This window comes from Nicotiana tabacum, chromosome 23 (assembly GCF_000715075.1).
Source record: "Nicotiana tabacum cultivar K326 chromosome 23, ASM71507v2, whole genome shotgun sequence".
NCBI lineage: Eukaryota > Viridiplantae > Streptophyta > Magnoliopsida > Solanales > Solanaceae > Nicotiana > Nicotiana tabacum.
In genome coordinates, this window is record NC_134102.1 from 129711492 (window position 1) to 129728222 (window position 16731).

A 16731-nucleotide genomic window follows, 5' to 3' on the forward strand; every position below is an offset into this window, starting at 1 on the left:
CCGCATATTGGATACCTCAAAATAACAACTCTCTGAAAACAGAGATTGGTATGATCTGCGGTCGCACACACATTTCTGCGGCCGCAATGGATTACTGCGGTCCTCACAATTGCAAGTGCGGTCCGCACATTATTTCCTTACCAACTGCCCTAGTCAACACTTTTACGGACCACACAATTTCTTATGCGGGCGCATATTTCAAAATTAGGTCGGGCAGATTCCTTAAGGGTTTTGATTTATGCACAAATTGGACATGGTAATAGCAATTAAACATGATAATCAGGATACCAATTCCCCAAATAGCAATTAGGAGTTAACCCACACAATTTAAACTCTACATGGATAGGAAATTGACTTCTAATGACAAATGGCCTAAAATAACTAATAAATTGTAAACTAAACTAAGAAAATTAAAGAATCCTAGAAATGATTTGAACATACCAGTGATGAAGCAGTGCTAAGGAATGATCATAGATGCGTATCTAGGTGGTAGATGAGTGAAGAGATTTGTGCAAAGTTGTACAGTAGCCTTAACATTACTATTTATTCAAAAATGATTTGGCTAAGGAACAACGAGACGAGTGCGGCCACAAAATTCCTTGTGCGGTCCGCACTCTGCTACCTGGAGGTTCACTTTCCTTTGATAATTTGCGGTCCACAGATTTAGCTGTGCAGCCGCATATTTTGGTGCAGATCACAGAATTCGACGTGCGGCCGCACTTTGACTGTTTCTTTGACAAACAAACTTCAGAGAGTTTGCATTTTTTCATCTCAATTTGTGCGGCCGCAATTGCCTTCTGCTATAGCATTCAAAATTGTGCGGTCCGCACTTTTTCCTTACTTAGCCAATTTTTCTGAGCACAGTTCCTGTAAAGGACATTCATTCCTGCAACACACTTCAAATCCAGTTAGCACAAAATAAGACCTATCTAAAAAAGAAGAAAAGGAAAGGAAAAACAAACATGGGTTGCCTCCCAAGAAGAGCCTGATTTAACGTCGCGGCACGATGCAAATTACCATCACTTCAAATGAATCACTGCCACCACGTGGCCATAATAAGCTTGTCCCAAATAATGCTTTACCCGGTGACCATTGACTCGTAATACCTCATTGTTTTTATTCTTCAAGTCCAATGCACCAAAAGGTGTCACACCCACAATTTCACACCCACAATTTCAAAGGGACCACTCCATTTGGATTTCAACTTTCTGGTAAACATCTTCAATCGTGAGTTGAACAACAAGACAAGATCGCACACCTTGAACTCCTTGTTTCGGGTGTATTTGTCATGAAGGTACTTCATTCTCTCTTTGTACAAGGACAAACATGCATATGCATAGTACCGGAACTCATCTAATTTATTTAATTGTGCAACCCACAAGTTAGCGGTTGCATCCCAATCAAAATTTAATTACTTTAAAGCCCATATGGCTTTGTGCTCGAGTTCCACCGGAAGATGACAAGCTTTGCCAAACACCAACCGGTATAGAGACATCCCAATAGGAGTTTTGAAAGCAGTCCGATAAGCCCATAGTGCATTATCAAGCTTCTTTGACCAATCCGTCCAGTTAGCATTCACTGTTTTGGACAAAATATTCTTTATCTCTCGGTTGAAGACTTCTACTTGACCGCTTGCTTGTGGATGATAGGGATTCATGACTTTATGAGTGACACCATACTTGGTGAGTAAGGTGTCAAAAGCATTATTGCAAAAATGCGACCCCCATCGCTTATGATAGCCCGCGGAGTACCAAATCTTATGAAAATATTCTTCTTCAAAAATGCCACTACACTTCTCGCTTCATTGATGGGTAGAGCAATGACCTCAACCCGTTTAGACATATAATCAACCGCAACCAAGATGTAGGTGTTTCCACAAGAACTCACGAAGGGACCCATGAAGTCAATACCCCACACATCAAAGATATCAATCTCCAAAATGGTAGTGAGAGGCATTTCATTCTTCTTAGAGATTCCACCGGCCCATTGGCATTCATCACAACGTTTCACCATATCACTTGCATCTTTGTAGAGAGTGGGCCAATAGAAATCGCAACTTAGCACTTTAGCTGCCGTTCTCGCTCCGCCATGGTGACCACCATAAGGCGAAGAGTGACAAGCCTCAAGAATAACATTTTGCTCTTCATCCGGTACATATATTCTAATTACCCCATCCGTGCAAATCCGGAAGAGGTACGGTTCGTACCAATAATAGTCTTAACAATTTGAGCTTCTTCCTTTGGTTTGAAGAGAAATCATCCGGAATGATACCACTTATAAGAAAATTTGCTAGATCTGTGAATCATGGAACCTATTTCATTGAAATAGCCAAGAGTTGCTCATCAGGGAAAGAGTCATTGATTTCAAGGCCATCATGCGGCCTCCCCTCCTCCTCCAAATGAGACAAGTAGTCTGCCACTTGATTTTCACTCCCTTTCCGGTCTTGGATGTCTATATCAAACTCTTGCAACAAAAGCACCCATCTCATCAACCGGGCTTAGGAATCTTTCTTGTTCATAAGATAATAAAGTGCCGCATGATCCGTGTAGACAATCCCTTTTGCACCCATCAAGTACGGACGAAACTTCTTAATAGCAAACACAATGGCGAGGAGCTCTTTTTTGGTAACAGTGTAATTGACTTGGGAATCATTCATGGTCTTACTAGCATAGTAGACCGGATAAAATATCTTATTGATATGTTTCCCCAAAACTGCTCCAACCGCTACATCACTAGCATCACACATGAGCTCAAAAGGAATGCTCCAATTAGAAGCGGTGATAATGTGAGTAGTTGTCAACTTGAACTTGAGCAATTCAAATGCTCTCATGCAATCATCATTGAAGTGAAATTTAGCATCTTTCTCCAAAATCTTGCACAAGGGGTTCATCACTTTGGAAAAATCCTTTATGAAGCACCGGTAAAACCCCGCGTGATCCAAGAAACTTCTCACGCCCTTCACGGATGTTGGAGGTGGAAGTTTAGAAATCACCTCTATTTTCGCCTTGTCGACCTCTATTCCCTTCTTTTAAATCTTGTGGCCAAGGACAATACCTTCCTCGACCATGAAATGGCATTTTTCCCAATTCAATACCAAGTTTATTTCTTCACACCTAGCCAATACCTTATCCACATTTGCCAAGCAATCATCAAAGGAATCCCCGACTACCGAAAAGTCATCCATGAAGACTTCAAGGTAGTCCTCTATCATATCCGTAAAGATCGCCATCATACACCGTTAAAAAGTTATCGGTGCATTGCATAAGCCAAATGGCATCCGCTTGGAAGCAAAAGTGCCATATGGACAAGTGAAAGTTGTTTTCTCTTTATCTTCCGGGGTAATAAGGATTTGATTGTAGCCCGAATATCCATCTAGAAAGCAATAGAACACCCGGCCGGCCAATCTATCAAGCATTTGGTCAAGAAAGGGTAATGGAAAATGATCTTTCCTGGTGACTGTGTTAGCTTCCAATAGTCCATACACACTCTCCACCCGATCACCGTTCTTGTTGGAATCAACTCATTCTTATCATTGGTGACCACAGTTATGCCCCCTTCTTCGGAACACATTGCACCGGAGAAGTCCACGAACTGTCAGAAATGGGGTAGACCACCCCGACATCTAATCACTTTATGATCTCCTTTTTTACCATGTCTTGCATGGCTTCATTGAGTCTCCTTTGATGTTTAATAGAAGGTTTGGAATATTTCTCCAAGTTAATCTTGTGCATGCAAAATGCGGGGCTTATTCCCCAAATATCCGCCAAAGTCCACCCAATAGCTTTCTTCCTCTTGTGGAGCACCGCCAATGTAGAGTCAACCTGCACGTTAGTCAAGCAAGAGGAAAGAATAATCGATAAAGTAGAGCAAGGGCCAAGGAATTAATACCTGAGATGTGGAGGTAATAGATTCAACTCCAAGATAGGAGGCTCTTCAATTGAAGGCTTTGTAGGAGTAGTTTTCCTATTCTCAAGATCCAAGAAAAGTTTCCGGGGTGCATAATTATACGACCCCATCCCTTGCAAAGAATTAACACATTTCATGAAGCCATCCATCTCATCATCATCAAAATTGAGCAAAACGGCCTCCAACATGCCACCCACATTAATCGTGGTACTTATATCATCAATAATCACATCGGTCACCAAGTCCAGAACGAACACAGTTCATTGCTATTCGGTTGCCTCATAGATTAGGACACGTGGAACACCACCTTTTCATCACCCACCCAAAAAGTGAGTTCACCGGCTTTCACATCAACAAGAGAATTCCCCATAGCAAGGAAGGTCTACCAAGAATAATCGGCACCTTATAGTCCACTTCACAATCAAGAATAACAAAATCCGCCGGGAGAATGAACTTGTCAACTCGAACCAATACATCCTCAATCACCCTCAACGGTCTCTTCATTGGATGATCGGCCATATGCAATCTCATAAATGTGGGTCTTGGTTGCCCAATTCCCAATGTATTGAAAACCGAATAAGGCATCAAGTTGATACTCGCCCCAAGATCATAAAGAGCTTTTGCAAACTCGGTACTTCCAATGGTACAAGGAATTGTAAAAGCACCGAGATCTTCCAACTTAGGAGCCATCGAATGCACAATTGCACTCACTTGGTGAGTGACTTTGATAGTTTCAAAATTTATCGATCTCTTCTTTGTCACCAAGTCCTTCATAAACTTTGCATATTCGGGCATTTGCTCCAAGGCTTCAACTAATGGCACATTTATAGAAAGACTCTTCATCATATCAATGAACTTCTTGAATTGATTCTCGCCATTTTTCTTAGTTAGCCTTTGAGGATAGGGAGGAGGTGTCTTAGGCAATGGTGCCTTAGCTTTTTGCACTACCGGTTCCGGTATATCAATTACATGATCCCTGGATAGGTTCACATCCTCTTGAATCTCTTCTGCCATGTCATCAATATCAATCCGCACTTCATTATTTGCTTGCACAATATTGTTCGGGATCTCCTCTTCTTCTACCACTTTCTCATCTTCTACAAGTTGCTTTTGACTTGAGGTAGGTACATTCCCATCTCTTCCACTTCTTGTAGTAACAGCCATGGAATGCCCCGTATTGTTCCCACCCTTCGGGTTCACCACCGTATCACATAGTAGTGCCCCCTTAGGACGAGAATTTAAAGCTCGAGAGATTTGACCCATTTGCACTTCTAAGTTTCGGATTGATGTGTTTTGTGAAGCAAGTTGAGCATCAGAATCGACATTCTTCTCTATCATTTGCTTGAACATGTTCTTAATACGACTCATTTCATTGTTGGAGGAACTATGACCATGAGAAGGATAAGGAGGTGGGTTGCTCGGTTGTTGATACATCGGGGGCCTTTGAAAACCTGACCCCGATTTCCTTGGTTGTTGTTTCACCCGCCTTGGTTGTTGCCTCTCCAATTTCCTTGGTTATTATTGTTTTGCCAATTCCTTAGGTTATTGCTTCCACTCTAATTACCTTGATTGTTGTTGTTCCAATGCCTTGATTGTTTCCACTATTCCAATTACCTTGGTTGTTAGAATTCCAATTGCCTTGATTATTCGAAGGTCTCCATTGTTGTTGACTAGGGCCTTAGAAGTTGTTTCTTTGCCCTTGAAAGTTGTTCACATATTTGACCTCTTCTTCTTGATCATTGTAAGAATCACCTTGATCAAATCCATTATCTTCTTCCACAAAATTGTCCACTATTTGTTGCACTTGTGGACTTCTTGTTCTTCTCTTATTTACCATCATATTGACTCCATCCATATCATTAACTTGTCTCGGGTTTTGCACTTGTTGAAGTTGAGCTTTTGCCAATTGGTTCATGGTGGTTGTCAACTCGGCTATGGCTTGCCCATGGTCATGTAACTCTTTATGAAGAAGAATTACATTTGGATCACCTTGTGGAACACTGGCTCTTGATTTCAATGACGATGAAGTATCTGCCATCTCATCCAAAATATCACACAATGAAGTTCCCACGGGCAAGTTGATTCACTACACATTGGTTGGTGGTATTGATCCCCCGATAGAAATTTTGTTGAATCATGTTCTCCGTCATATCATTGTTGGGGCACTCTTTCACCATTGTCCAATATCTTTCCCATATCTAGTGTAGTGGTTCATTGGGCTCTTGCTTGAATGCTAAAATTTCATCCCGAAGAATAGCCATGTGCCCGGGAGAGAAGTACTTTGAAATGAATTTCTCTGCTAGTTCATCCCAAGTATGAATGGAATGATTTGGCAAATGTTCCAACCAATCTAAAGCTTTACCCCGTAGAGAGAAGGGAAAAACCCCTAACCTCAAAGCATCCTTAGAGATATTTATTTGTTTTCTCCCCCAACACGTATCAACGAACCCCTTCAAATGTTTATATACATTTTGCCCCGGTGCACTGGTGAAAAACCCTCGTTGCTCGAGCAAAGTGAGCATCACGTTGGTTATTTAAAAGTTGCCCGCCCTAATACGGGGTGGGACTATAGCACTTGCATACCCTTCATTCGACAACACCCGGTGTGGAGCGACTCGTGGTAGAGGTGGGGGTGGAACGGGTACATTGTCTTGAGGCGGTCGGCCTCGTCTATTGGCTTGAGGTTCAAGAGGGACCTCATCCATTGCATCATCATCAACGTCCACATCCCCCACGACTATGTTTCCGAGCTTATTATTTGCCATGATTGCACCTACAATACTTACATGTTAGTAATAAGGAAGGAAAAGAAGATAATCCAAAAACACGCATAAATATATAGCTAACACCATTTTTAGCTCCCCGCCAACGGCGCCAAAAATTGATCTCGTCCAATTTCACTCCTCTATTTTAGGATATAAAAACGGTCGATGCAATAGTAATACCCAACAAGAGTCGGGGTCGAATTCCGCAGGGAGCTATGTGAATGAATGTTAGTAATATATATCTTAGCGCGTGAGTTTGTATATCTAAATTTTCACTTCCGCAATAGTTGGTTTTGTTTGAAAATATAAATTAAACTGTGATTGCAATTTAAAAAAAAATAAAACTAGGAAATTGTTTTTGGTTATTTTTTAAATGATATAAAAGGCCTAGGGCTATGACCTTCACCTAGGCGTTTGCCTAATGGGTTGTAAACTTTAAAGCTTATTTTATTAGTCAGGGTGTATTATAGCTATAAACACTTAAATACCCACTCACTACCTCTCGGTCAGAGAGTGATTTTGCCCAATTTGAATTTCTCAAGTACAAATATGTATTGAACAAAACAGTTGATAATAAGCTCAAGTCGAATTTTACTATCTCTAGGTTCAACCCTTTAATTGGGCTTATCAATCTCTCGATTGACCCAATTTCTTGCTAGCCAAGTTTTCCTAGACTAAGTCTCTCTTTCTCAAGTAGAGACCAAGTCAAATATGCATGAAATAATGTTTGCAACCATTAATTATTCAAATAAAAGCAAGAACTAGGCTAGATAATCAACACCAAACCATAAACAAGCAATAAATCAAACACCCATTAAGTTTACACACTAGGGTTGGGTCACAACCCTAGTGAAATCCTAGCTACTCATGCTTAAAGTGGAAGAAAAAGAAGAATAAGTGATAATTAAACCCATATTGATAATTAAAATTATGAAATCAATATTCAAAAAGCTCAAAATAGCAAAACCTACTAAAAAGAGCAAAAGAAACAGTCTAGTGTGGCTGCTGATATCAAAAGTTAACCTAAAAAGGTAAAACTCTTCTATTTATACAATGTTGGAATTTTCGGACAAAAATGCCCTTTCGGAGGTTCTGCGGTTGCACAATTCCATGTGCAGTCCGCACTCTGCTTCAGCCTGACAGGATTTGAAACCTGCGGCCGCACTTCTCTCTTTCTGTGGACAACACAAATGTGCCTACGGACGCACCTTACTCTTCTGCGGTCCGCACAAATGTGGTTGCAGCCGCATAACTGTTCTTCTGCGACCGCACAATAATTGTGTGATCCGCACTTTTGTTGACTTGAAATGCACGTTCTCTTAACTTTTGCTCTTACACAGTTTCTGCGGCCGCACAATTTCATGTGCGGTCCACATCTTGCAATCTTCTCTGATGGAATTGCTTCATGACATGTGGTTGTAGATGGTATTCTGCGGATCACACTTTGAGCTTTTGTGATGTTTTTGTCCTTAAGTTTAGATTATTCTTTCTTGAAGTGGATTTCATATTTGGAGCTCATCTTCTAATATTCCTGCAATTAAGCATATTTTATTAGTTTTCGGGAATACAATTAAGCGCTTTTGGACTAAAACGAAAGCAAAAATGCGCTAATAATTCGTCAAAATCCCCACTTATCAACCCTTGGGAAGACTTTTTTGATCGCTCGGCAACTCTTTGAGGTGTCCCTATCGTAGCATATTTATGACCTCCCGTCTTAAGGCGATGTAATCCTCGGTTTTGTGCCCGCGCTCTTGGTGGAACTCGCATAAGGCGTCCGACTATCTAGTACTCGATTCCGACCTCATCTTTTGCGGCCACTTCACCTTTGGTCTGAGCTTCTCCAAGGCGTAGACTATTTCTGTAGGTGACCCACAAAAATTATGAGCGGATAATAAATAGGCATACCTCTCTCGTTCCGGTGAGTCCCTGATCTTGATCGGGATGGGCCCTCTTCGTTGCGGGAGGAGGATGCAATGGCGGTTCTGACATATGGTAGATGTCGTTCCCTGTTGGGTCGCGGAGCTGCGAAGTCCCTTCTGATATCATTTCTTCGATCTTTTCTGGATTCGGCTTGTATCGAGGTCAGTCAATGAGTCAGCCCACTGAGGTCGTCCTCGTCTGCTCGGACCTCGGCACAATATACGTTGTGTATTTCATCCCAAGTAGTTGGGGGGGGGGGGCTTCATAAGCTGATTTAGTAACTTTCTTGTTTCCCTCAAACCATTTCTGCTCAGCCCGTTCTGAAAAGCTGCGACCGATATCCCTTCCGATACATTCGGCAAGGTCATTCTTACTCGGTTGAACCGGGCGATAAAGTCCCTCAATCCCTCTCCCGGAGACTGTTTAATAGCAAATATGTCATTTACTCTTGCTTCGGCCTTCTTGGCCCCAACATGGGTCATTACAAACTTGTCGGCCATTTCTTCGAAAGTTTCAATGGAACACATAGACAGTTGTGAATACCATGTTAACGCTCCTCCCATGAGGGTCTCGCCGAATTGTTTTAACAAAATGGAGGATACTTGTTCCTTGGCGAGATCATTGACTTTTATGGCGGTGACGTAGTGAGTCACATGGTCTTTGGGGTCAGTTATGCCATCGTATATTTTCAGATAGGGCGGCATTTTAAAAGTCTTTAGTATGGCATGTGGGACGGCGTCATCACTATATGGTTGCTCAACAAACCGACCAGCATCTCTCTTCGGCAAGAGCTTAGGGGTGTCCGGTATCTTATCGACCCTTTCTTGGTGTTCTCTCATTTGGTCCCTAAGTACTTTGTTTTCATTCTGCATTTCCCCCCCCCCCCCCATCCTTTTTAGGATGGATGCGAGAGTGTCGTCACCTGCACTATTAGCGACATTGTGAGTAATACATGTCTTTAAATGAGGAGGAATTTGGTCATACTGCTCGTCCGCTGGTGGTGTAGTGCAAGTCCTCACGTTTTCTGTAGTTGTGTCCTGAACGGGCTTATGGAGGATGTCGGTTAGCGTGTCATTTAGCCAAGACTTAAGGAGCTTTTTTACTGTTGGTGGTGTCTCCTATGCCACGGATGTGGAGGCTCCCTTACTAAGAGATTTTGTGATGCTACAGTGAGGAGGGGGGTGACCCACTTCACCTGGGGGAGGCATTGGGCGTTGCATCCTCGTCCACTGCTCCAGAGCTCTCATTGATGATATTCATAAGGTTAGTTGGGAGATCACTAATTATTCTCGTTCTTTCTTCTCTGTTACCTGCCATATTAGATCTGCACATACAAAGAAATGGGATCTTTTTCTTGTTTTCTCCCTTCTTCTTTTTTTACATTAGCGATATGTGTTAGCTATAGATCTAGAGGAAACTAAAAATTTAACTAGGAAATCTCCACAGACGGGGTCAAATTGTTTGACCAAAAAGTATAACTTTCGGTTAAAACTATTGTATTTATATAATAAAGGGTTAAACCTAGTTAATAATAATATCTCTAAATGCGGGTCCTCAAAGTGTGGATAATGTGGGACATATCTAGTAGGAGATTGACAATAAAAAACATTAAATATTTCAAAAAGTATGAGCAATAATGGAGCAGTAACTAGCAATAAATAGCAATAAATGACATTTAAGTAAATAGGAGGGGTGATTCACCTAATGGAGAATGAACTAGATGATTGTTCCTCCTGACAAAGATGAGTGACAGATAAGTCTAGAATATTCGAACTATTCTCGGATCTGATAGAAAAGTATGGAATAATGCCAATAAGAATCTTGATGAAAAGGTAATGTTTATATATTTTCTAGAGAGAGAGAATCTTTTTTCCGAAATCTATTCTCATCACCTCAATATTACATATCTCTTTTCCTTATATTTTGTCCTCTTTATATGGGACATACCCCTTGCAAACCCTAATAGTATATGTGTAGAGAATATTCTTCAGAATATTTTCTCTATTATTCTATTCTAAAAACTAGTCGTTACAATTCTTTTTGCGGATCTCGTACTCGACCATTGTAAGCGTCCCGATCCCGAGCTTCGTCGTTTCCTGATCGACCTCGGCTGATACTTCCATCAATACTTCTTTGCCCTAAATGTTCAGTGGTAGATTTTGATCTATACAGTTAGGTCACTTAAACATCAAGGTGTCGGTTAGTGCCTATACTCTAGGTTTAATGACTTGGTATAACAAGGGTAGGCTTATCTATTGCAACCAATCAAGTTACACCAGAGGTGGATCCAGAAGTTTAATTTTATGGGTTCAAGATTTGGATTGTACTAATATATTGCTTGAGTTGTGGATTCATAGCTCAAAATTTTCAGCAAGTTTATACTAAAAATCCATGTCTATGATAAAAGCTATGGGTTCAATTGAACCCATATATGAACTGTCGAATCCGCCCATGGTTACATTACGCACACACAACAACAACAAACCCAGTGAATTTTCATAAGTGTGGTTTGGAGAGGGTAAAATGTACGCAACCTTACTACTATCCTGAAAAGGGCAAATAAACTATTTTTAATAAACCATCAGTTAAAGAAAGGATGAAAAGAAGTAATGGTGAATTATACGACGCGTATAACTATCTTTATATATTCAACAAGTTACACAATTCGTAGTTAGATTATAAGAATTTTTCTAATAATCTAGTTGGTTGGTTACTTAAATTTTTATCATATTTGTGAAGATTCGATTTCTTACCTTATAATTTCCTCTCCCATTTTCTTGTTCGCCATCCGTTATGTATAAAAAAAATATAAACTATTACTTTAAGGGGTCGTTTGGTTTGAATACGGCTTATGTCGGGATAAGTTATGCTGGGATAAGTTATACTGAGATTAGTTATGCTGAGATTAGTTATTCTGGTATTGTTTTTATCCACTATTTGGTATGTTGTATTAAAAATGACAATTGTATAATTTCTAAGAAGAATGTATAAGTCATCCCGTCACTATTTACCCCACCCTCTACAAGGTATGAGTTATCCTGATACTAATTTTAACCCCAGGATAACTTATACCGGATTTGCTAACCAAACAAAATATTAAAGTGATTAAATTTTCATACCAACATTATACCTTCTTATACCTCATGCCAAACGACCCCTAACAGTGTTTATTAGCATATCTAGTTGAGCATGGCAATTTGGTCATTCGATTATACAGTACCCAGCATTGGAGTAAATATTACTTCCACTGTTCCCAATAAATTAACACAGCTTCTAATCCCAAGTAGAACAAGTACACAGTATTAGCACATTATTTTTGACTTCTCCCCTATTCTATTTCTCGCAAATCTCGCATCTTCTCCCACGTCTCCTCTTCCTTCTTCCCTCTCACTCCTTTCACTCACTCTCTTCACATCCATTTCTCTGCAACAACAAAGAAAAGAAGAAAAATGTTCTTTTTAATCCCAAAACTTTTATTTTAACTAAATGGGCAAAGCATCCAAATGGTTTAGAGGGCTTCTTGGCCTTAAAAAAACCGACCCATCATCTTCTTCTTCTAATCAAAATAATCCAAATCCAAACCCAACTAAACCCACTAAGAAAAAATGGAGCTTTGTTAAATCTTACAGAGAAAAAGATTCTTCTTTTATTAAACCTGCTGATAATAAATCGAATTATGGTGTCTCAACCGACGCCATTGGCAGTGTTGATCCGACTAAGCGTGCGATTGCGGTGGCGGAAGCAACCGCTGTTGTGGCGGAAGCTGCTATCGCCGCCGCTCAAGCTGCCGCTGCGGTTGTGAAACTCACTAGTAGCGGCAGAGGTACTGCTGCTAGTAACAGTACTAGTGGTGGTGGTGCTGCTGTGATGACGTGGAATGGTGTTGCTGTCAGCTCTTCCTCCGCCTCCTCTGCGGCGGTTGTTAACAGAAGTAGAGCAGAATCCGGCAGCCGAGAAGATTGGGCCGCCGTCGTCATACAATCACATTTCCGGGCTTATCTGGTTAGTTATTATATAATAATATATTTGGTTTTAACTTTTATACAATAATAATTTAAAAAGAAAGTTAATACATGAACGCTGTACAATTTCTTCTTAAAAATTATTGTCATTGTAGTTTAGCATAATGATAATAGGTTAGCAACTATTTTAAATAGATTTAAATATACTATATCAATAATGTAATAAATCTTTTACATCAGTGTTATTTAACACTATCAGTGCATAAAGTTTTCTTGATAATTATCTTATAAATCATATGATATTGCAAATAAGGTTAAGCTATGAGTACATATACTTTAAGCTCTAAAAAATTCTTTTAACATGTGGGACATGCCTTATTTTTCAAGGTTACTAGTTAATGCAAATAGTATAAATTTTTGAATAAACTAATACCGTAAAAGTTCTTCATTAATTTTTTATGAGTAAAGACGTAGTTGTGGGTGCCGAAGGTTCTGTTGTATAGCAAATGTTGTTTTCCGATGTCCTCTTTTGATGTGTCATTCCGTTATAAACAGACAGACGTAGCTTAAACAGTAACCAATATATTGTAGTTTCCAGTGTTCTATTATGCATATTTTTTTCTTTTAAAAAAGGGAACCTAATTTGTTTTGTGGGGTAGGGGGATTAAGGGGGTGGGTGGGTTAAGAGTTAGAACATGGTGAAGGGGAAAGTACGAACAGTGTGGACCTGAAAATCTAATAATGGAAATAGTGTGGTTAGTTTGTAGTTTTCTAGATTCATTTAATTTAAGGAATGGGCTAAAGTGTACTTTTTGCAAAAAATTAATGAAACAAATTTGTGTATTCCAAGATGGGTAGTTTCCTAGTCTGTCTGTCTCTCTTGTTTCTTTTCTTTCTTTTACTTTGATCATATTTTTGTACGTTAGTGCAACTGTGGTGTTTACTGTTACAGCCAGCAGCTAAGGTCACAGGCACTGTTTTATGATGTTAATGTTGCATGTATTTGGTAATGTAGTACTCTTTTATTTGTTATATGATGGAGAACGTTAACTAGATTAAATAATAAAACCAAAAGGTAAAATGTAGAATTAGAATAGGAAAATTAGTGCAAAGTTCGTCCAGACTTTGGTCTAGTGGTAAAAGTGTTACGGGTTTGAGTCATGCATGCAAAAGCATGTGATTTAACCAGAGAAGGGTAGATGGATGGGTTCATCATCCACCGACTTTCGAACCATATGTCAATGACTTTCTTGGTTAACAACAACAACAATATACTCAGTGTAATACCACATTATGGGGTGGGGTTTGAGGAGGGTAAAGTGTACGCAAGCCTTACCCCTACCTTTTGGAGGTAGAGAGGTTGTTTTCGAATGACCCTCGGCTCAAGAAGGTCAATCACTCTCTTTGGTTATCATCGTAAAAAAGAGAAAATTTCTCTTGATGGGAATATGCATGTGTGGTTGAGCCATTAATACACATGCTTTGTTTTGGTGAGTTTTACTTCTTGTTCTTTTATTTGCTTTCCATTTTTGGATATTTTTAGCCCCTTGTAGATGATGACTAGAACCTGAAATTTTCTCTACCTTTGGTAGGCAATGAGAAGTTCTTAGTATTAATATCTCTCAATTAATATTGTAAGTGTTAGGTAACTTATGTCAGTATAGTTCAACATCATAATTTCTGTGCCCTGAGGCAAAGGTTTAATATTATGAAAGTTCAGCTGTTTTTGTGGACCACTTGGTTAATTAGTTGATAATCCAATATGATGAGAAACAAATAGTATATTTTTAAATTTTTCTAGTAGCTGAATTTTTGTTCCCTCCATTTCCAAGAGGATTATATATAGAGGAAAAATAGAAGAGAACTTTTCTATCGTACCATTGCTTTGGCTTTAGAGAGTTGAAGTTAGAAGCTTTTATGGTTTACTTTTCTTTCTTTATTGGAAGGTTTGGTGAATAGTCATATGTCCTAATCTTCTGAAATGTAGTTCAGGGGTTTGAAAATGAAGTTTTAAGGCGCCATCACCTTTGAAAATTTCATGCATTTGTGTTATGTGGCCCATACCATAAAACATCATCTAAAACTAGTGCATTTGATACTGATATTCAGTTTTGGTACAACCTGAATTTAGTGTCACCTGACAGTAGGTCTTGTCACTGTTATACCTTTCGTTGCCAATTAATTTCACTTAAACAGTATTAGTTTACGAAGTTAATCTTTTTTATCTGTAATTTGAAGTCGAGGAGAGCTTTACGAGCGTTAAAGGGGCTTGTGAAGCTTCAGGCATTGGTGAGAGGTCATATTGTGAGGCAACAAACTGCTGATTATCTACGGCAAATGCAAGCAATGATCAGAGCTCAGTCGAGGGCTCGTTCTGGGCGATCTCAGGTCTCGGGATCCCCACATTCGAGCACCAAATCTGTTCAGTTTCTTCATGCTGTAAGAGAAAAGATTTTCCTTCCCTCCAATTGTTTAAATTTGAGTATTCTTATTTTCTTAAAGCCTCCTATGCTAAAGTTACAGTCTTTAATACTACTCTAGAAGTTGTACTTTGATAAAGACTATTCTTCATACTTTAAACATCCAACTCCAGTCCCCACACCTTTTTCTCATCTATATTGTAAAAAGATGGCACTCCTTTTTTCCTGATATAGAAGCCACTCTTTTTGGAAAGTGGATAAACATGTCATGTGACACCAACATTCTTTGACATATTGGTGAAAGCTCTAAGCATTTCATGTGGGGATTTTTCTTAAATGAGTTAATTATAATAATGTTTGTAATTAACATAAGTAAATTTTCCATAACAGTGTATCTTGTCCTAATTAACCTGTGTTACTTTGTTCTGATATACCTATGGTTGATCAAACGTTCGATGACTTGTAGGGTCCTACAACTCCTGAGAAATTCGAGCATGTTATCCGAGAAAGGAGCATGAAGCACGACGAAACATTTATGCTCAAGGTATTGGCCGAGTATTTTATGTTTTGGTAAATGCAGCAACTATTTCTATTATTCACGACTTAACGTCAAGTAAAAATATTGCAGAGGAACACCTTGAAATCAAATTGGAAGGTGATTGATTCGGAAAAGGCACGAATTAGACCCCAAGGATCTTCTGCAAGAACCAATTCTTTCGATGATGAAAAAAGTGACAAGATCCTCGAAATAGATACTGGGAAACCGTATGCCACGCCTAAACAAAGGAACCTTTTTCACTCTTCACATCTTAGCTTGAATTCTGACCAATACAGCTATAGCTTAACAACATCAAAGGAATCAACAGCTCATCAAACAGTTCCCAGTCCATCGTCCTGTGGAAATCAACCCCTGAGCCCGTTGAAGTTCAATGAAGAACTCGAGGAAGCCTGCTTCTGCACTGCTGATAATAGCCCTCAGTTTTACTCGGCTTCTTCAAAAGGCGGTAGTTCAAAGAGAGGACCGTTTACTCCAACTAAGAGCGACGGTTCAAGAAGCTGCTTGAGTGGATACTCCGATCATCCTAACTACATGTCTTACACCGAATCAGCCAAGGCCAAGGTACGTTCAATGAGTGCACCGAAACAAAGGCCTCATTACGAGAGATCAAGCTCAATAAAAAGGTATTCGATTCACGGTTACAGTGAGTCAAGAACCAACTCACAAAAGGGTTCCTTTTATGCCAGCTTCACTGGTAAAGCTTATCCTGGTTCTGGTCGATTGGACCGGCTTGGAATGCCTGTTATTAGGGCAGATCCATCTGGATTCAGTGGTGGTCTTCGGCACAGATATTAAGCTAATTGTAGTTGAAGTTTTCAGTTTAATTCTATAACTGTTCATCAAATCTGATTATGTTAACTTATGTAGCTAATTAATTATGAAATATCCTTAATGTCTTACCATAGGAATTTTCCTTGTTGGAACCAGGGTGCTAATGTTAAGCAATTTATGTTCAGTTCTAAATCTTAACTGGAAAAAGATGCAATATCTTGGTTATAGCTCTAACTCTATTTTCTTGTTAGCTTGTATGAAATTGGGTGTTGTCAATTTTATCAGTTTTGGGTGCGGCCATTCACCGAACTCTGTGTAACTAGGGATGTTTTGTTCACCGGACTGCCATTTTTCTTGGTTGTAAATTAATGTAAACCAAAATGGCGGTCAATTGATTTTTTTGGCTCTTTATAAATTTGTTTTTAGTT

At 39.5% G+C, this 16731-nt stretch overlaps 1 protein-coding gene across 1 annotated transcript; it reads left to right on the top strand.

Moving 5' to 3' along the window:
* The first annotated feature begins 11909 nt into the window (after nucleotides 1-11909).
* On the top strand, nucleotides 11910-16510 carry LOC107781133 (protein IQ-DOMAIN 22-like). Its single transcript, XM_016601780.2, has 4 exons — nucleotides 11910-12593; nucleotides 14792-14992; nucleotides 15440-15517; nucleotides 15602-16510. The coding sequence occupies exons 1-4, from the start codon at nucleotides 12078-12080 to the stop codon at nucleotides 16325-16327; spliced, it is 1521 nt and encodes a 506-aa protein (XP_016457266.2). The 5' UTR covers nucleotides 11910-12077; the 3' UTR covers nucleotides 16328-16510.
* The last annotated feature ends 221 nt before the right edge of the window (nucleotides 16511-16731 follow it).

Bases quoted from the DNA above. Each gene is read 5' to 3' on its own strand.
- LOC107781133 (XM_016601780.2), top strand. From the start codon at position 12,078: ATGGGCAAAGCATCCAAATGGTTTAGAGGGCTTCTTGGCCTTAAAAAA. The intron at 12,594-14,791 runs GTTAGTTATTAT...TGTAATTTGAAG, and splicing joins CACATTTCCGGGCTTATCTG to TCGAGGAGAGCTTTACGAGC. The intron at 14,993-15,439 runs GTAAGAGAAAAG...GATGACTTGTAG, and splicing joins CTGTTCAGTTTCTTCATGCT to GGTCCTACAACTCCTGAGAA.